Source organism: Stegodyphus dumicola, chromosome 1 (genome assembly GCF_044657685.1).
Source record: "Stegodyphus dumicola isolate Sdum_Otavi_A_Nest chromosome 1, ASM4465768v1".
NCBI classification, from domain to species: Eukaryota; Metazoa; Arthropoda; class Arachnida; order Araneae; family Eresidae; genus Stegodyphus; species Stegodyphus dumicola.
In genome coordinates this window covers 94,825,683-94,848,100 of record NC_140768.1, presented here as the reverse complement: position 1 = coordinate 94,848,100, position 22,418 = coordinate 94,825,683, and the positions used below count along the sequence as shown (strand labels likewise).

At 31.6% G+C, this 22,418-nt stretch overlaps 1 protein-coding gene across 2 annotated transcripts in view; it reads left to right on the top strand.

Annotated features, from left to right (window-relative positions):
* Window positions 1-22,418, top strand: part of Sf3b1 (splicing factor 3b subunit 1) — a 124,659-nt gene that overhangs the window by 70,200 nt on the left and 32,041 nt on the right. For both annotated transcript variants that reach the window (XM_085817857.1, XM_085817861.1), the window contains 3 exons: window positions 12,880-13,026; window positions 15,150-15,275; window positions 16,855-17,076. In XM_085817857.1, the coding sequence (XP_085673983.1) occupies window positions 12,880-13,026; window positions 15,150-15,275; window positions 16,855-17,076 (495 nt within the window). The remainder of the gene's footprint in view (window positions 1-12,879; window positions 13,027-15,149; window positions 15,276-16,854; window positions 17,077-22,418) is intronic.

Here is a 22,418-nt window from a genome sequence, read left to right as displayed (position 1 = left end):
TTTTGCTTAGCTTAATTTCTGTGTTTGTTTCAATTAAGCCATAAATTAATTTTTTATCACCTTCTAAGGAGTTTATTCTCTTTTGCACATACTATATGTATTGGATATTGGGATTATGAGTTTATTTCTGCAGAGGGTCTGTTATCGATTTCGCGGGAAATCTGTTGGCTCCATTTTGATTTTAGGTCGCCAAGGGCAAATTCGGTAACACTAGCCGAGAAAAAGTGTAGTTCAGAAATACGTTTTGAAACTTCAATAGACAATTAAGTATTTGGTTTAAACCTATGTTGTTGATAGTAATGCATAATTTTTGCTAATGGCGATACAATTATTATTTGAAAATAACTAACTAATTAAAATTTTTTTAATATTTTTAAAGCTGAAAACAACTAATTGAAACTAATTTTCCTGAATTAACTACACGAAAAATTAACTTTCATGAATTACTAAAGTTATTGGGTAGAAGTTTAACTGAAAATATACATTCCGTATTATATATATATATATTTATACAGTACAAAGTCCAAGGTCTGGACTCGTCGGGACTTCGAAGATCCCAGATTTGAGATTTTTCCGGATATTAGATCATTTTAAATCTACTAAGATGGCACGTAGAAATTATAAAATTGAAAATATGAAATTGTGATTTATGAAATAATGAAGCATTTATGATTTAAAGGGTATCAAAGTTTACAAAAGAAAAGAGCTTAATATTTATATGTTTACTTTATTAAACATTTCTTTCAATGTGAGTTGTTTGATTTGTTTTCTCTGCTAATACTTTAGACTAATACTATAGACATATAATTTCTTGTTCAGTTATTAAGTTCCATTGTTCAAGTCCTGAAATTGCTGTGTTGAGAATTCCGAATAACTTGTCAATCAAAATTTTTTCTCGTTCAGTAACTCTCTGTTACTTCACTATCGGTAGCTGTATTTTCTGGATTTAGAACCATACTACAGATTTCGCCCTCCATTAATTGATTGATGATTGGGCATTGTCATCGCAATGAAAAACTTCTGTTTAACTTCGCTAAATTCTGCCACCTGGTGCGGCCATGAGAGCTCTGGCGCTGGTTCTGGCTTTATGTGAATAACAAATCAGTTATTCTTAATTCAAATAGCATTAAATATAATCATTTGTCCTATGAGTATCAATAACAAAATCCATTTTTAGCATAAGGAAAGAAATTTCTGCTAAATCTCCCCTTGTCAACATTTTAGCGCATTAAACTTAAATCTGTAATCGGATAATACTCTGTTATTTGGCGTCACTGCATGATTCATCACTCAAGTTGTCATCCGTTGATAAACATGCGGTGATGAAAGCAAAATACAATAAATAATGATTCGCGATTTTGGCATCAAGGATACAAAATATTAGTTGGTGTAAAATTAACAAATGTTTCGGTTTGAGATTATGCCAAGCAGATACGCAGCTATGGAGTCAAGTTACTAATCACACAAATTTATGCTAAAATAATTATTTCTTCAATAATGAGATATTTTATTTAGCGCCAAACTGAGATTAAGAATCAGGATTTCCGGCATGTTTTTTTATGAGGAGGAAAAAAATCTAATGCGCGTGCGTAAAGCATACCCCTTCCCTTCAAAAAAGCCGTAAAAAATTGGTTGGTGGTGGCTTTGAGGTCCGGATTTTAGATTATTCCAGATATTGGATGTCCGGATCTCGGACTTTGTACTGTATATATATATATACATCTTTCAAAATATAACTTACCAGTATGGATTCACTCTTATAAAATAATTCTACTTTAATTAAACTTAGGAGATAATATAATCAATTAATCAATATTGTTGAGGAAATAAATTATATATATATATATAGTAAAAAATGTATATTTTCGCTATTAAAGTATTCTTATCTTGTTACATGAACAGGCCTCTGTGGAAAGGGGCTTCTCTGTAAATAAAGCAATTGAAATTGAAAATTTAAGTGACTCATCATACATTTTTCAACGCACAGTATTTGATTGCATAAAATTTTCTGGATGTGTTCTTAATATTGAAATTAATAAAGAAATGAGATCAGCAGCAGCTTCTGCAAGAAGTGGAGTTCGTTATTTAGAAGTTCAGTATTTAGAAGAACAAAAAAATCTTTAACTAAATCTGAAAATTCAAAAAGAAAAGAAATATTATTGAGGAAGAAATTGATTATATATGAAGCAGAAGAAAAAAATTCTTCAAAGGGACATTAAAGATATTAATGAAGAAGTAGATGCTTTAGCAGATGAAGCTGAGACCAGCAGGAACATTGATTTGTTTATCAAAGCAAATGAACGTAGAAAAATAGTTAAAGAAAAGGAAATAGACATAAATAAATTAGATGTTAAAATAGCTGAAAAGATTTCAGGTTTAAAAAAAGCACAAATGTTTTGTATCTTTTATTCTACAGTTTATTATTCTAGTATCTTTCAAAAAACCAAGGAAATAAATTGTATGTTTACAAATCAGTTATTTTAATCTGCAAAATATTCTTGCATTGTGAATATAATAGTAGTTGACTGTGTTTAAATAAATATCAAATAAGTTAAATAATAATCATGTAAATCTCTAAAATAGTGACTGTTATTAGTGTAAAATACACTTATACATGTTTTTCAAGAAATTATGTTCCTAATTTAATGTTATCTACTTCATAACTTGTAGGGAGTTAGTTTAATTTTCAAAATTGTTTTATGGTAAGTATTAAATTGAATTTAATAATAGTGCATAATACACACTTCTGTTAGTTTCTTAAAGTGAAATTACAAACACTGAAGTCGGTTGTATGGATAATTGTTTTATTCTATTGATTTTTTTGTTTGCTGCTAGGTCCTTAATTTTTTCTTTGATGGTCCTTAAAAGTCCTTAATTTTCATGTAAGGAAATGTGTACGAACCCTGTAATATTTCTGAAAGTGCTCACGAAACTGATTCTGACCATAATATGATAATTCACATGATTTAGGGAGCATATCTTCTTTGACATCAGATAATTTTTATGCTTGAAAAGATGGAACAAGTTGAAGTAAAAAATTACCCTCGAAAAACGTTCGGACACGGCCGCACAATATAGTGACAACATTTACCAGGTGTCAAGAAAAGCTTTAGAAATTTGAAAAATCCAACCGAGTGTTTATTGCAAATTTTGGATGAAGAAATAATGGAAGATTTGGTGAATTCAACAAACATTTACATTCCATCAATAAGAAACAAATTCTCTAGAGAACGTGATGCACAAGAGACAAATATAGCTGAATTGAAGGCGTTTTTCCTATTATATGACGCTGGAGTGCTGATAGCAGCACTTCTCAAAGCAAAGATTTGTGGTCAGCTGACTTAAGCGGAATAACTGTTTCTCAAATAAAAATGTCTTATCAACCGATTCCACTTCCTGTTGAGGTGTATTAGGTTTGATTACATAAATTTACGAGCAGAGAGAAAGATGATGGCTAGACTTGCATTTATTAGAAAAGTTTTTAAAATATTTGTCAAAAACATGTGGAAAACATATTCCTTATCTGAATATTGTACTATAGACGAAAAATTAGAACCCTTTAGAGAAAAGTGTCAATTTAGATAATATATAAAAAGTAAGCTCCCAAGATATGGAATAAAAACTTTTGCTTTGTGCGATTCTCATATATTTTACGTATACAGCCTAGAAATTTATGCAGGTCAGCAGCCTGCTGGCCAATCAGGGGACAATCAAATGTGGCATTGGATGTTGTACAAGGAGTTATTGCACCCATAAGTGGCACTGAAAGAAATATAACTTTGGACAATTGGTACATGAGCATTCCTTTGGCTAAAAAGCACAAATTGACATGTTTTGGGACACTTCGAAAAGATAAGCGTAAAATTCCAGAAGAATTTGTGCCAAATAAAACAGGCTTCTGTACTTTTCACATTTTGGGTTTAGAGGTAAAGAATTAACTCTTACTTCATATGTTCCAAAAAAGCGTAAATCGGTTACTATTCTATCATCCATGCATGAGGATAATCAAATCGATCCATTGTCTAAAGAGCAGCTCAAGCTTGAAATGATAACTTTTTGCAACTCTGCAAAAGGTGATGTTTATACTGTTGATGAGTTATGTGGAACTTAGTCTGTTTCAAGAAAATGCCACTGCTGGCCTCTAACGGTATTTTTCGAACTAATGAACATTGCAGGTATAAATGCTTTTATTATTCATCGATCAAATAACGACCAAGTGAATATGAACCGAAGAGTTTTTCTCAAAGATTTAGCTTTAGAGCTTGTAAAAGAACATGTCTTAAAAAGGGATGCAATTCTATCTCTCTCGAAAGAACTCAAAACTGGAGTAAAAAGGTTGGCAGGAATAGAAGATGCAGCAGATTTTCACCCTAAGAAATGTTTTGTAAAAATACGTTGTCACACTATGTGAGAATTATTCAAAACGAGATTATTTGAATAATTAAACTCAAGTAGGAGGGGATGGGATGGAAAACCTATGTGCTATTTATATTTTTTAATACTCTTATTTAGAATCTATTCTTTGATATGTATAATTGTATGACATTATATTGAGTTTTACGGAAAAAAGCTATTAAGAATGCTGCCTTTTCATATTCCTCTAGTGCTTTATCAAACCACTCTTTATAATAAACACGTATGTTTAAAAAATATGTACATATGAAAACTGATTTTTCTAATATAAGAAATCATATGTGCATCTTATATAAGTTAGTAATTTTGCATAAATTTCGATTTTTATGTCTTACTTTAGGTAACCAGTATGGAAATGTTTGTATAACTTAAAGTAAGATTATCTCAAATTAAAACTGGAAAAAAGGTTTAACAAAATTCACAAAGCTATTAGTCATTTATACATTCATTTAAAACAAAGAAAATGCATTTGCATTGGGGGGTGAACTCCGAAAAACAAACACAGGGATAAAATTTGTCCCGTGCGTGTATTAACGAAGCGCAGTGATGCGCATGTGCTCAAGGGTTAAACGGTTCTAAATTTGGCGACTTATCAACATTTTGGCAGTTTTAAGATCAGTTTCTATCGAAAAATTTTAATTCCGAGATCTGGGAATTTTTCAACAATTTTTTTTAAACATTGTAACATTGATAAATTTCATTTAAATAATGGTTATATTTTAGAATTACATATCAGAAATAACATTAAAATAAAAAATTTTTATTTTTCACTGTAATATTGTAAAATTCCATTTTGGCCACTTATTATACAATATTTTGAATGTGGAAAATAAGCAAGGTATAACGCTATAAAGCACCATATACGAAGCAGTTCTTGCCCACCAGCGGCCGAGCAGTAAAGTCGCTGAACACTGGTAGTTCAGTCTGAGGTTCAAATCCCGCGAATGGGCTGGCTGCATAAGCGTTTTTGTTGTTTTCCCCATGTGTAATGTGTATACGAACCAGTTTCCCTTAGAATGTCCCCTCCTTTAGGCAGATAGTCCTACTGTGCTTTGCCATAATTAAATAAACCAAACCGAAGCAGTTCTTAGTAAAAGCAAAATAGCTATGTAATTAATCAAAAATATTTAAAAAAATTTTTCATGGTAAGAATTTTTCCCATGTAATTATCTCAGAATATGCATAAGTTTTCTCCAGAGTTTAAATTGTGCCCGACCCCACCGGAGTCCTACTTTGGTACTTCTTAGTTTTGCGGATAAATCATAATTCTAACCGGAGCCCAAAATAAGAAAACTGTGGCACTTCTTTTATGTACCTGAGCAAAATTTCAGTAGAAATTTGATTGCGAAAATTTTATTTTTAGTAATAAAATTATATTAAAAATCGCTTATTAAATTTAAATTTATCTCTTCATATTTTGTTAAATTTTAACTTAAACTATTTATTTACTTTAAGCATTAATTACTGAATTATTTTAATAATATTTAATTTTTTAATGATTTTATTAGTCATTTTAATTAATTTATTTTTGTTCCTCTTTCCTGATGGTGACCCACAGGGCTGCGGCACATCTAATTTTAGAAATTAAGCCCCGGTTTTCTCTATAAAATTAATTTTGCACTTTTTTCCTTCAATTTGTTTTTCAAAATATTTCTGGCTTTATGCTGTTATAGAATTGGTAGGGGTAATTTTTCTTTAGGATTTTAGACATTGCAGCTTGAAAAGATATGAAGGCAAGATTTATAGACTCATGATTCTAGAAGATTCCAGAAAAATGTGACAAAATGAAAAATGCCACCATGGTATTAACACGTAATTTCTTACCTTTTGGAGAATGTCTGGAAGAACAATGGAAATATTATAGTTGAATGTTTTACTTCTAGAATCTTTTTCATAACAGTTTAGTCTTCCCTTTATTTTCTCTACATTTCGTTATACACAAGCATGGAAAATATCAAAAATGCTTCTAATCTTATCATATGAACAGTCATTTTCGAAAGGAATTTTTTATTAATAAAGAAATTGAAAACTGACAATTTAAAAAATTCATCGAATATGTCTTAACGAATCATACACAGGGCTGGCACTAGCCATTTTCTCACCTGATGCAGTCTCTGTGGATCTTAAATTCTGCTGCCTTTCTAAATTCTGCTTCCAATGCCTGCTCTAAATTCTAAAAGTTTTGCCATTTCTAGATTTTGTTGCTCGATGTGTCATTAAATTCTAAAAATTATGCCACACCAGCTCTATAACCTGACCTTATTATATATATATATTTCATATTTCTTCTGAATGTTCATAATACTAAAGAAATAAAATTAGCAGCTTTTTCTGTACATTCAAAATGAATTTAGTTTATTCAGAATAACAGATATGTTTAATTAAATCCAAAAATTCTAAAATGAAAAGGAAACATGGATGAAAAAAAAAATGAATACATAAAGAGAAAGAAAATTATTCTTCAAAGGTATGTACAATTATTATTATGTAAATTGCCCAGTTGTTTACAATTTCAACCTTTACTATAATTTCCCATTTCTGTTTTCTTACCAGAGTGCAAATCACTTACACAGTTTTTAAAGTGAGGTTTTTGGAGTGTAAGACCAGAGCGTGTTTCTAATCTTCACTTGGTTCCTGCCAGCTCTGATAATTTGTAATTATTTGTGTTTGCATTACCGCTGCCTACATTTGTGTTTGTTATGGTAATAGAGTTACTGAGCCAGCTTAAAATGAAATGAAATTGTATCGTCTTTGACCACTAGTCGATATTTTTAGTTTGAATTTGATTCTTCTTGTTTAATTACAGCATCACAAGCTGTAATTGATTTTTTTAGCATAAGAACATGCTGTTATGTTCTAAGTTCTTTTAAAATAAGAAATTTAAACCTTTGCCTGACTTTGTAATTACTTTCAGACATAGCGATAATTTACTTCAGATCTACTTGGGGGTTTTGGACTATTTAACTTTTACCAGATCAAATAAACCCTCATAGGTACATTGTGGAGAGGTTGACAGGTTAGGAGATAAAAGACACAGAAACTAGTGAGGACGTTCTTTTGCATATTGAAACAAATTTCTAATTGTTAGAAAAGATGTTTAAAGAGAAGGAAATTAATATAAATTAACCAAAATGTCTGGGAAGGCTTCAAATTAAAAAGACGCAGGCATATTTTGTTGAGTTGTTGCTACAAAACAAAATGTTTTGTACCGTTTAATGTGTAATTTTCTAATATCGTTTTAGGATCAATGCCATAAATTAAATGTATTTTAAACTGTGAAATTTTATTAGATTGTGATTTTAATAGGGCTTTTTTTAACAAATATTGTTAAATAAATAAATAAAATTTTATTGTGGCCATGTAAATCCATAATGATTAAGGTTATCTAACACCTACCATAATTTCCGGAAGAAAGGCCGCATCAGCGTAAACGCCGCACTCGAGAAAAATGGGGAAAAAATTTAAATTACACAGAAATGCCGCAATAGATTAAATTGCGCGTGACATCGTTGTGGGCCGTATAGATGCAAAAACTCAATTTAAGTCCTGATATATGACATACCATCTCCCTTTGGAATAGTTTTTCGTTTAAAAATGATCATCAGCTTTAGCTTGTCACCGTTTGTGGCACAAGCTAACACACATGTAAATGACGTTCTTTCATGCCCCGTCATAAACATAGATACAGTTTTTGCACCAGTTTCATCAACAGTTCTGTTTGCAGGAGAGTCGAAAGCTAAGGGCGTTTCATCCATATTTATTATCTGCGACCGAAGAAGTTTTTTTTTTTGTCAATAATAGCTGTCACATATTTTAGAAACGATGACTTTTTATACTGCCTGTCCATTGGTAATTGTTGCCCGACTGTTGTTCTAGTACGCACAGAAATATTTTTTCTTTTCATAAATCTGCTACATTTCCTTTGAAATCATTTATGTTCATTCGTTTTGCTATAAATTTTGCTTGTAAGCGAATTTTTACAGTCGAAATTGCCATTCCCTTTCCTTGTTGCTCCTTTATCCAGTTTGCAAGGTTGTCCTCTAGATTTGGCTACCTTACAGTACCACTTCTTTTGGCTCGTTTCTGTTGTGGCATATTTTTAAGAAGTTCTTTTTCAGTTCTCCAACGTCGAATGCATCTGTCGTCCACTTCAAACTCTCGAGCTGCTGCTCGATTTCCAATTTGTTCAACACGTGAAATTACATTAAGCTTAAAACCAGCAGTATACCTTCTGTGCCGTTTAGGGACATTTTCAAAAATCTTCCGCTCTCTTCTTACTTAAAAACTATCCAACAAGTACTTGTACCGAAACTGATGGGATCTGTATCTGGCAGAATGCCAAGAAAAATCCATTCATGCTGAAGGGAGAGTTCGTTATTGCGAGGCAGGTGGAGTCGTGTCCGCCTTTGAAAAAAAATTGCAGAAAAGGCAGGGGTGGGGAGAGGGATGGGTCCTGGAAGATTCATCGAATGGTAGAGGAGAGAGACTATTCGAATTGATGAGAATGTTGATTTGAAAGGGGGAAGAATGTTATTGTTCTGAGATCTCGTTTAGGGTGAATAAGGCATGTAGGTCCATTCAAGTAAACAAAATAACGCTCGCAAAAAGCAACTGAATGGTCTTTTGTGTGGGAACAGCACCAGTCTATGCACAATGACAAGGCCATCCAAACTATGTACAATGACCATCATAGGAAATATTTTATTTTTAGTGCACCTAAACGCCGCACCCGCGGAAAATTTAAGTTTTAAACACGTAAACGCCGCGGCGTTTCTTCCAGAAATTACGGTAATTTAATTACTTATAATTAACTGCTTACACCCTTAAAAATTATCTCTGCATGTTAAAGCGAGTTACTTTCTTTCATTAACCCTTACCATAGTCACAAGATAAAATATAAAAATGTAAAAATTCATGTAAAACGTATTATTCGCATCTAGTGAGACTTAAAATAATGAAAAACAACTTATCACCTCTGGTGCTTTAGTGGCTTATTAGAACCTTAAAGTATATTAACTGAGTCACAACTCCTGGAACTCTACACAAAGCTACGACACTAACTGCATTAGACAGAGCCCAGCTAACTTTCAGAACTTGCCAACTTTGCTTACATCAGGCCTTTCAGGTTTGTTCTGATCAGCGGGTCTCTCTCTCTAGGCAACGGGGATAACAGCCAGTCTTTTGTTATGAATCATGTTGATTATGATTTTACTTCTCATTTTAACCTATGATACTTGACATAGAATCTGCTTACTACTAAACCTCTGGAGTGAGCATGACAAAATGAGACAAAAAAATCAACATAAAGCTAACTGTTAGTAAAACGTAAATAAAATGTCACTATTCTTCTTTCAAATGTGTCGAATTATTATAAATGTAAATTATTTAATGATACTTGGTAAATTTCATAAAGTTAATTTTATTCTCAAACTTATTAATAATAATGTTAATTATGTTTAATAATAATGGATACTTACAGGTCTATTTATTTTTAGGATGGTATTACAAAAGTGAAATTCAGGCATAGATAATATTTTTAATTGAATTTATTCAGTTCCCATTTGCTCATAGTGCAGAAAGATTAAGATATTTTTAAGGCAGGAGTGATAAAAAATGAGCAACGCTCTCGCCGGGAATCAAACTACGGACCTCTGGAATGTGCACCCAGCATGCAGACCACTACACTACGAAGGCAGGAGAAATACCTTATAATAGGTCCTTAATTTTTTTTTTATTAATGATCCTTGAAAGTCCTTAATTTCTTTGTGCAGAAATATGTACGAACCCTGCAAGATGTTTCGAAAAGTTGGATGCTTTTTAATATACTTGCAGAATGCATGAAGAATAAGAACAAGCCATTAAGAAGAAAAAATAATTTTTTTTCATAAAATTTAGCATTTATTTTAATATTTAAAACTTTTTTAATCTTACAATATTTCATTCTTGTGATTTCAAAAATAAAATATTTGACTAAAATATGAATAACATTTTAAGAAATTAAATGTAGGATGATAAAATTGTGTAAAGCAATGGGCACAGTGATAAAACTGTTTAAAGCTGTGCATGCAAGTCATCCTAAGTTAAAATGTTGGTTATACATCTCTCTTATTTATATATCTTTTCTGAATGGAATATTGAAAGGCGTGTAAACTGTGCTTTACTGTATTTTCTCTTTTAATATATGCAGTTTTCAAATGCATCGTAGTCTGGGTCACAAAGTATTCTTCCGAAAGAAACACAATTCAAATTCTGGAAAATTTATTTTAATAAATATATTTAAAATCACAGATGCTAACTGATGTTTTTTCAGTCTCAAAAAAATACTTGAAGTCTAACTTCACTAGCAGAAAAACGAAGATTTTAATTTACAAAATTTAATCAGACCCATTCTTACATACTCTGCTGAGACCTGAAACAGAAATTATGACAGAAAAAGCTAAAAGTATCATTTCTGTCTTTGAAAGAAAAATTTTGAGAAGTATTTTTGGTGGCATAAAATGTAACAATATCTGGAGAAGAAGAACTAACTCTGAACTCTATAAATCCTTTAAATAAATAGATATAGTAAAATATATAAGGATTCAGAAAATTAAATAGGCAAGACACCTGTGCAAAATGGATGAAAATCGAGTAACTAAAAAGGTCTTCTCGGTCAGACCATTCGGCACCCGAAAAAGAGGGAGACTTAAACTTAGGTGGCTCGACTGTTTGGAAACAGACTTAAGAATTTTAAAAATAATCAATTGAATGTGGCATGCAATGAACTGGAAGTTGATCTGTCAGCACTATCCTTATCTTCAGGGCAGATGTTTTTATTTTATTCGGCTTATAATTTCTTACTAAATGTAGTATTTCATCTCGATGTACTTCGTCTTTGATATAATTTAAATCAAATTCCTCATCATTAAAAATATCATGAATAGACATCAAATAGTTTTCTGGTTGCAATTTTCTAATTTCGACTATATGTGTAATGTATGCTTTACACATGCGCGCATTAAAAGAAATGTTTAATAACGTAAACAAATAAATATTAAGCTTTTTTTTTTGTGTGTAAATTTTGATACCTTTGATTTGATCATAATTGCTCTTTATTTTATAAATTACAGTTTCATATTTTTAATTTTATAATTTCTGCATGCCATCTTACCAGATCTAAACTGATGATCTATAATCCGGAAAAACTGATAATCCGAAATCGCCGAAGTCCCGACGAGTCTGGATTAAAGACTTTTGACTGTATTGTTGAATTTCTCCATAAATTTCACACGAAATTTTACAAAATTTAATACTTCGGCATAATTTGAGTCGTAGAATCGAAATATGTAAAAGATTTAGCATGTTGTTTCAGAAAAAGTCTGATTTTGTGTCAAAATATCTATGTTAGAAATAGTGCTATATATAAATCTAATATATATCCTAAGTCACGTTTTCAAGAAAAGAATGAAGAAAGCAATTTGAATTTCGTTAATCGGCCCAGTAGAACGGGAGATATAAAACTGTCCCCCTTTTTTTTCACAGTGTACATACGTAGATATGTGTTTGTATACACACAGATGTACTCGCATGTATTTATTTCTGAATCCAGTCCCGATAACAGAAGATTTCTGTGAAATTGCAGTCTGGACAGTTACAGCATTCATGCCTAATGCGAATTTTATTCAGAGTTTTACATTTAATCCATAGAAAGAAGGTGGATTATAGATTACTGGTTTTCAATTATAGATGACACAGATGAAACATTTTTGTGATACAATTCATATGTCTGTCCAGGGTGGCAGTTTATCCAGCCAGACTACTCTGTAATGGGTAGTCTGAGTAGTAGTTTGCCAGCTTCTAGCTTAAAATCCAAATTATTCCTCTTTTTCACCTTGTCTTTTCCTTTTTTGGAAACAAAATCTGTAATACCTCTTGAACATAAATTTTATCCTTTCAATTAATATGAATGTAACTTTAAAACATCCCCTTGTGAGTCATAGATGGATGAGTGCAGTTGTCATGATTTTATGAACACCACACGTGCACATTTTAGCCGAACGATGCACGTTTTTGCTTTTCTGTCATATGACGCAGAGTTGAGGTTATAGAACAAGAAGTGAATGTCACAATAATATACGTTACATGCTGTATGGCAGCAGAATGTTATGTTACTAGCTTTACATAAATTATATCTGTTTATCTTGTTTGCATTATAATAAAGGGTTTGTCCTTTTCATATGTATGCTATATAAAAATGTCCACATCAAGTCTGTGTTAAATATGTCCAGAACTCACCTCACAATGAATTTTTCACAACCATTAAGTGTTCTATGTGTACAGTTATATTAAGCCAATAATGTTAAGTTGTCTTGAATCAATTATTTTATTTCATGTAACATAATTTATTCTTAGTGTTTGAAAGTGTAGATTATAAAAAATTTTGTAATTTTATTTGCTGTATGCATTATAAGCTGTTTTCTCTTTAAGGGTTTGGCTGCCTTTTTGAAAGCTATTGGTTATCTTATTCCTCTAATGGATGCTGAATATGCAAATTATTATACCAGAGAAGTGATGCTTATTCTTATTCGAGAATTTCAGTCCCCAGATGAAGAAATGAAAAAAATTGTGTTGAAGGTAATTTTTGTAGCATTTTGTCATACAGTTTTGTTTCAGAATTTTAGAAGTTATGTTTAATTTCAAAGTTTCAAGGAGTAGATTTATGCTTTAAGTAAAAAATTAAATGTTTTAGAATTAATATAATGCTTTATATAGAATAGTTACATCTAAAAATTGACATGAATTTAATTTTTATTAAATGATTGAAAGAATATTATATGAGACTTTCTGAAACTTATATTTGAACCATTGTAATTGTTTGGGCTTAAATTTAGCTGAAAGCAGTTCTGAGAAAGCATTTTTTGTATCTCTTAAGAAACTTATTGAGCTTTATTTTCATAAATGCTAAATGCAGGTGATATTTTTAGTCTTCTTTGATGTAACTTTTATTTCATTACATTTTTTGGTATTTCTTTGTTATAGCAGCTCTCAAATTGAATCACCAATCAACCGAGATACCTCGCCAAAATCTGCCTGCATGTTCTTACCTTGCCCCATGATCGTATAATAGTTGTGGCTGAAAGTTCTTATATCTTGCCACGTAATTGTGGTGTTATGTTTTTTTTTTTTTTTTTTTTCCCTGACACCAGTTTGTATGGGAGTGAGTAACAACAGCACTTGATGAAGAATCAAAACACACTTTATTTACCAGTATTAATCAGGACAGCTCCAAAACACTTTTACAGTCTTCGAAGATTTACTATTAATCAGGACAGCTCCAAAACACTTTTACAGTCTTCGAAGATTTACTATAAACACGCTGGAACTCAGCGACACAGCGTTCACACTATCAAACTATAATGGTCAAGGCAGCTTCACTGGAAAGCACCAGAGTACAGTTCTCGACTGCTCGGTCGTTCTCAGAACTCCTCATACTCTCCACGCTACAACTCGCGATGCACTCGGCGACACACAGAGCACAGCTCCCAACTCTTCGGTTCAGTCGTTTCTGGAGCTCAACACACTCTCTTGACGATGCACTAACCACGATACACTAAGAGACTCTTCAATACATTTGACCCACTCGGCACTCGCTGCTCGGCTGTCAACTCGATCGACTCCGCACGGACTGACTAACTTGAGACTAACTATCTCGCACTCTAGACGAGGCACTCTCTAACTTACTGCGAACAGCAAGGTTTATATAGCTTTTGGCTTATGTTCGAGAACATTCTGGGCTAAACCGGTAAGAATTCATTCCAGAAGGTTCTTCATCTGTCCATGGCATATCGCCAGTTTTGTCGCCAAATGGGCAATTTCTTGCCAAACGGCAACCCTAAAACTGCTTTGCGGGGAAGCTATCCCATCGCACCTGTGCATTTCGTAACAGTATGTTAGTACCATGTTGCATTTTTTGCTCTCGCTGAGTATTATATTATTGTGAGGTTTTCGAATTCATATTGTTTATTAGTCCAAAGGGGCAATTTTCCCAGAAGGACTATTAATGTTCTTTTGGCATTTTGCATTGATTCACTCGTAAGAGCCCTGTTATATATTTAAAGAAATTAAATAATGAAGGATCTACATTAATGCATGAATGTTTTTCGCATTGTGATAAAACGATACCTAGAACCATCAAATTTTTAATAACGTACGTTTCTACCTGAATATGGATCTCTGGAAAGCCAAATTTGGAATTTGTTTTATTACCTGTTAGACTCAACTGTAAAATCGCCAGATATGTTTGGTGGTTGCTATAACAAAGAAGTATGTGTTTTTTAGTAAAAAGTCATTTTCTGTAATTTGAAAACTTAAGAACGTAAAAACACAGTTTGCATCAATTTTTTTTGGTGTTTAAAAAAATAACTAATCACTTTTTTAAAATTATATTGTGCTTTTGTTTTAATTTGAAATTTCTTATATTATTGTGAGATATTTTTGTTTTAATTTGAAATTATATATATGAAATTATATATTTGTTTTAATTTGAAATTTCTTATATTATTATAACTTTTAACAGACAATTCTGTTAAAAGTTTACTGTAGTATGTGGTTAATGTGTGCACATGTATCGATGAAAATGTTAATTATTTTGCGAAATAGAATAATTATCATTTTCACAGAGTGACATTTTCAGATAAAAAAAAAAAAAAAAAATGTTAACTATCATCGTTTTCTAATATTTATTTATATGTGATTAGGTAGTAAAGCAGTGCTGTGCAACTGATGGTGTGGAGCCACAGTATATTAAAGAAGATGTGTTACCGCATTTTTTCAAACATTTCTGGAACCACAGAATGGCACTTGATCGAAGGAACTACAGACAAGTAATAATATGTTCTTCTGTTCCTTTTAAACCATGTATTAAAGGGTCTTACTTCAACAGTGAATTTTCTACTTTCTTCAGTGTATTGTATTTGTGTACAGTAAATTTTCTACTTTCTTCAGTGTATTAGCCTCATTCAGAAGGTCCTCCTTTAATCAGTTTTGAATCCATTCAAATGAAAAAAGCATATTTAAAATAGTCTGTTTCTCTTATTAAGTAGTTAATTTTTAACTTCTTATGCATGAGGCCTTCACATTACAGCATAACTCTCACAGGTGGCAAATGTATGGCAAAGGAACATGACCTTGCTGTGCCATCAGAAATGTAATATGGAGCTTTAGTTCTAAAAGAATTAAAAAATCTCTATCAGAAGATATGCATTTTTCAAGATATCTAATCACTAATTTTACATTTTTATGATAAAATTAAATAATGAATGAAATATTTTTTTACAATGAGATTGAATAAAATTTAGGTTAGAAAAATAACTCATGAATCTACAGATATCTGCAGACCATTGATATAAGCATTTGGCTTGAATGTTCCAACTCTGCAAACAGATTGTGGCTTTGTGCCGACATTAGTAAAAAGAAGAGGAAAACTGAACAACCACAATGAAATTTGTGATGTTTTGAATGTCTGAGAACCACTTTTGTTTGGCATCCATATTAGTCTCGGGGGGGGGGATCCTGTTTTATTTAGCTTATGTTTGTGCTCGACTGAGAATCGATTAAAATTTTTTATTGTGTTAAAATATACAACTCTGTGATAAAAAGACTTTTTGCATCGAAATGACTGTTGGGAAGGGGAAGGAGCTAGAAATTTAAAATTTACCAATTAAATGTGTTTACTAGCTCTTAGAATTTGTTGAAAAATTGGTTGAGACCAAATATGTATTAAGTTATCATTTTGTGTTTAACTGTGGTTTATATCACGAATCCCCAGATTTTTTGCCACTAACTGTGATTCATAGCACTTACAACATTAGTGATGCTTATGCCAAATTTTAAATGCAGCCAAAGTTTGTCTGTCATTAAGGCGAATTTAATTAGAGAATTTCCAGTCTGATCAATTACTAACAATAATTTTTTTTTAACCCTGCGATGGCCTTATATATGCGTCCTAGACTATATTTTATGATGTCTCTAAAATGTATTTGAAGTCTGTTCAAGGTATAGGCAAGATAATAAAAGTAAAGAAATTGAAGCATATAGTATGAGGGGCATTTTAGTATTAAAATAAAATAAAATTAAATAAAAAAAACTTTTTCGTGGGAGTTTTGCGAAATTTAGACCCTTCGCTAGTTGGAGGGTTAATGGGTATTAAAAAGCTGCCAGTGTATTGATTAAAAGCACTTTATCCCCTCACTTTAAAAAATATAAGAAAATTCTGTTTTCAATCAAACAATTCTTCAATATTTGCTTGACAGAAACTTCTTTCACCCTACGTAAATAATCATTTATTTAATTACGGTTGTGAAATATTCCTAAAGAGTTATATTTAACAAACCATTAATATTTGTTTAGTTTCCTATCCACGAATGCCCTATGTTATTGTTCATCTTTTTATTTTTCTTCTAGCTTGTTGATACCACTGTAGAAATCGCAAACAAAGTGGGAGCAGCGGAAATCATACATCGAATTGTTGATGACCTAAAAGATGAGAATGAACAGTATCGTAAAATGGTGATGGAAACAATTGAGAAAATCATGGCTAACTTAGGTGCTGCAGACATTGATTCTAGGCTGGAAGAGCAACTTATCGATGGAATTCTTTATGCCTTTCAAGAACAGACGACTGAAGTATGGGAATTTATTATATTAAAACTTAAAATTAATGACATATGTTTATGTTTTGATGAATAATTTGAAAATGAATTATAAGAACAGTTATATTTAAAATGTAATTTGAATTATAATTTGTGACTGCTCAATTTGACCCCCCAAAGTTATTGATACAAGGAGATAAGTTCCTTTGTTTTTTTGTCATTGTCAAACTTCTTATCTAATGAACTTATATTTATTGAGTGCTGTTCATAAATCTAATCTCTATTTAATCATTAAGAAATTCCTGAATAATTAGGTGTGTTAAATTTTTAATTTATTCTATTTTTTATTTTCAGCAAATAACAATGTGTTATTTTTGGCTGGACTAATTATTTTAAAAAAATAAGTTCAATAAGTAAGATGATTTAAATCTGGAAATATTATTAATATTATAATTTTTTTCATTATTCTTAGTTAGAAATATTGTCAAGTTAAATAATTAAAAAAATCAACTTTATTGAAGTATATTAAAAGTATTTTAGTTCTGGTTATTATTAGCCCAAAAGGTGTTGGTCCAGAAGGGGTATTAATTTCGTTTTGGCATTTTGCATTGATTCACTATAAATGTCGGTTCATTTTCAAATTAATGCCATCAAATAGAGCCCTGTATTATATTTAAAGAAATTAAATAATGAAGAATCTGCATAACTGTATGTATGTTTCTCACATTGTGATAAAACAATGGTACCTATAGCCATCATATTTTAAATAATGTATGTTTCCACCCGAATGTGCTTAACTGGAAGCCCATATTTGGAATTTGTTTTATTATTATTTCATATCTTGTAAAACTTTAACGAATTTTTGATTAACAAACTCAACAATTTCAAAGTGAGTAATCGCAACAATTTACTGGGGGGGGGGTTTATTTCCAGTGCGTAAGACTGTGTATCGGAAATTCTAAAGATATGCTCATTTTAAAAGTATTTTGCTGTTGAACTGAATTTTATGCTTTAAGTATGAAGAACATGATATTTAATAAATAAAGGTAACCACAAAACATTTAAAAAAAAGCCCCATTTGGGCGTAATATATAATCTGAAAAATCCCAGCTCCTTCCCCCTACTTCTTCCTTTCCCCCCCCCTAAGGAAGGCAACTGTAAATTTTCACTAATCGAAATCCAAAAAATGTTTCTGAATCTCTTGAGTCCTTACATAAGATAAGCAAGGCAACAAACAGCATCACCGGATGTTAAAAGTTTTTCATCTGGTATTAAAAGTCAGATATGATTTGCATTAAATGAAAAATTTAAGAATGCATTATGTAAAAGCATATCTGTAATTTTTAAGACAAAATGAGATTTAATAAATGCAGTAACTGATCAAAATTCTTGGATCTTTCTTTGTGTTCATTATCTCAGTTTAATTAGAGGGGAGGGGGGCGATTAACAGTTGAAAGTTTCTTGTTGTCTTCTGGAGTTGTGAAATAAAACTAAGTGAAGAAGTTGGAAAATTATTTCAGAAGTTAAAATAGATTAGCAGTTAAACATGAAATGCTAAATTATGTCCAAAAAATTGAAAAAAAGAAAAATATTGACTTTTAAAAGAACACTTGCTGTGTTGTATTCAGGTATGCCATGAGGTAGATAATTGCATGTGGTCTTCCACAAGGTTTTTCTGAATTACAGTAAAACTAAAGTATACAAAGTTTTGAATTAAAATATTGGCTTTTTTAGGCGAGCTGTGAAAATTCAAATTTTTTTAGTCTTGAATCTTAAAAAAGATTAGACTAAAGCACTTATTATGACAGATGTAGTAGTCTGGCTTGTAGATGGAAACAGCTTATATAAATTCACAGATTTTTATGGATTAATAAGCAGTGTGAATGACAGTTATACTAAGACTATTGCAAATACTATTGAGGGATATTCTGTGTACCTTAATTCTCACAAATCATTTGCCATTGTTGTTAAACATTTGATGCATATGGCTTTTACATTCATTGCTATAAATTTGATGTTGTCTTTCCTTTTATTATTATGGGCACAACTGTTTGATTTCCTTTGTGTAGGCTAGCTTATCTTGAAATTCATATAAATTTTGTGGTCATGTAAATTCCTTGATGGATGATCCATTTATTTTATCTATTAATTGTAATAGCTTTTCTGTGAGTGTTTAGTTTAGATCCTAGGAATTGGTAGCCAAGGAATTAGTTCAAAATCTATCTTGCTTTCCGTACCATTCGAGGACAGTGCTGACATAGGAATGTGCAGCATTATCATTATAATGGATATCATTTCTTTTTGAGAACATAATCTCATGTAGTGTTCTTCATTTGTGGTAACTGACAGCCAGACATCTATTTTTAGTAGATTAAGTAAAGATATCACTATTTGAAGTATTCTATGTAGACATGCCAAAAATCACTGTGTTGCCCTACTTGCGTTCTTATGCTCCATAGTTATGCCTGAATACCTGTTAATGCAGTGTCATATGTTTCTAACATGGAGTGAAAAATCATAAGTCAGTAAGACTGTTCTCCAATTGACGAAGTTCGGTAGTGTAAATTCACGCTGTTTACAATATATAGCCATCAATATAAGAGCTGTCACCCAGGCATATACTTTATAGCAAAGTACCTAATAGGAATCACAATAGAGTTGTTTTGGAGCCTCTCTGGTGGTCTTAAGTTTATTTGAAAATAAACAAAAGTGTAAATAATGAACTTTAACTGTCTGAATTAATCCTAACCAACCATCTCATTGGATATTCATTTTTGAGTTCAGCAAATTGGATGCCATATTGTCAGAATTATGCACCTTCTCCAGCATTGATACACTTTTGTAACTGCAGAATGTGAACATTTCAGAAAGTCAGCCATTTCTAAAATGTTAGGCATCTGTGCCTGAATACCTGATAATCGTGTTATTTATTAAATCTAATAGATTATATGATTAGGCTGTTATAGTGGCTTTTAGTAATTCACATACTTGCCTACTTATGACACTCAAAAATCAGGAGATTTTTTGCAATGTTAAAAAGACTTCTTAAATGATGAAAATATAGTTTTTAATAATGAATTAACTTTAAATAGTAACTAATTCTTAAATGCAAGCAACACAAAAATACCTTACGCATAAAAAACATTTTTATTACTTGCATCGTTTAAGAAAACGAAAAAAAAAAAACTTTAATTAGTTTTCGTACAAATGTTATAAACAGTGGCAGATTTTGCTTTCTTTAAGAAAGAAACTTCATAATTTTGTTCATAGCAATTGCCACGTAGGCCTGCTTTCGCTAGTAAAAGTTTTTCTAATGTGTCATCACTAATTTTAGATCTAAATTTAGTCCTCGTTTTCGCAACAACACTAAAAAATTCTCTCACACTATGCATTAATATGTGGAACTGTCAAGATGGCCAACATAATTCTAGACAGTTCACTATATTTTAAAATTCCATCAGCATCTTTCAGTTTTCCAATTAAACTCCACTGGGTGTCAATCCTAGCTGATTTTATAACTTCATCCAAGTTTTCTAATTGTAAACTGCTGTTATGCAGCTGTTGAAAATGTTTCAATTTTCCCTTCCTTTTAGAACTCCTTTCAAGGTAATAGTAAATATCAACAATGTGTTCATCCACATTTATTGGTAAAGAAGCTGCCCCTTTTTCAGCTGCTAAATTTAAGAGGTGACAGGTGCACCTCATAACTGCAAATCTGAATTTTCCTTTCTTGAGATGCCTGCAACACCAGTCTTCAAGCCTACCAATACTGGTGCATTATCGGCACCAAGTGCTAAGCAATTATCCAGAGGGACTACATTTTCTTTTAAAGTTTTAATAATTAGCTGTGCTATAGTAAAGGCTGTCAAATGTCCTTCTAAAGTGGGGACAGAAAGTAAACTGCACTCATTTTCTGAAGACTCTGGATTAAAAAAAGAAACACTGGTTGGATATAGTTTTGAATCGGTATTATTGCTTCCATCGGTATTCCAGATATAGTTTTGAATCGGTATTATTGTATCCGTAGACAGGCAGAATGGAGCTGTTTTAATGCAATCAATAACTGAAGATTTATTTTTCAAATCCATTTCTTTAACAATTGCACCTGTTTTGGTTCTTGCACTTGAGTGTTTCTTAGCGATTTCACTATCAGGAAACATTTTTCTAAATAAAGCTGCAGCGTGATCCGATGCATTCAGTGGCAGGTTGTGCTCCAGTAAAAAGGCAGAGAACAGATATTCTGCATCAATAACTTTTTGGTTCTTTGCTTCCCAATAAAAATTAAATTTTTCATTTTTTTTTCAGAACAGCTCATTTTGTCCTTGTGTTTTTGTGTACACACATGTTTGAGAACATCTGTCCTTCCACCATGCAAAAACGAAAAATCGCAGTGACAGGCGGTACACATTGCAAATTTATTATATTTCCTTGAGGAAATAATGGAAGGAAAGCCAACTGTGTACGATTTTTGAAACGTACACGAGTATTTCACCTTTCTCGCAGGACATAAGAAAAGATGATAATTTCTAAAACTATTTTCCGAAGGCACGTGTACTCACACAACTCAGGACAAAATGACTGAAATAACTAAAGAACATCCAAATAACAGCTTGCTTTGTCCTCATTGGTTAATATATACCAGGTGACACACAGTGGAGCACGAAGCCCATTGGAGAACTGGAGAACGACATTTCTGGATATGTATATGCTCTCACTCACAAAGCAGAAGTTATCTAATTCGCAAGGTTTTGTTTTAGATATAATCTAGAGAAAATTCAATTGCTTTCAGATGTCCCAAATCACTTTTTTTTGTTCATATAACAAAGTAGTAAGCCAAGTTCATAAAAATCGTGAGAAATTTTAAGAATAAGAAAAAGTCGGGAGAAATATATTGTAAGTCGGGTTGGCGGGAGAGCGGTCGAAAATTGGGAGTCTCCCGCCTAAATCGGGAGAGTTGGCAACTCTGAATTCACTAAAAAAAAAAAAAAAAAAAAAAAAAAAAAAAAAAAAAAAAAAAAGCTTTGCAGAGCAAGATCTTAACCCATGCCTTCTATATGTGAAAGGTACATTTTAACACATATGGGTAATATCTGCTTTAAGTGGTTTTCATAATCATGTTACTGAGTTTTATATGTGAATTTCGTTTTTCACCTTACCCTTTAGCAAGGGAAATTAATTTTAATTTTTTAAATTCAAATTCGTACTAATCTAGCCAGTTTGTTATGATAGCAAAGTGACCATTCCTAGGTTATATCATATATTGGCATGTACTTGAAATTCCAAATTTTTTGAGTGATTTGTAAATAAAATTACTGTTCTTTACATATAATCTGTACCCTAATAAACTTACAACTGAGAGAATTGTTTCTTACACAA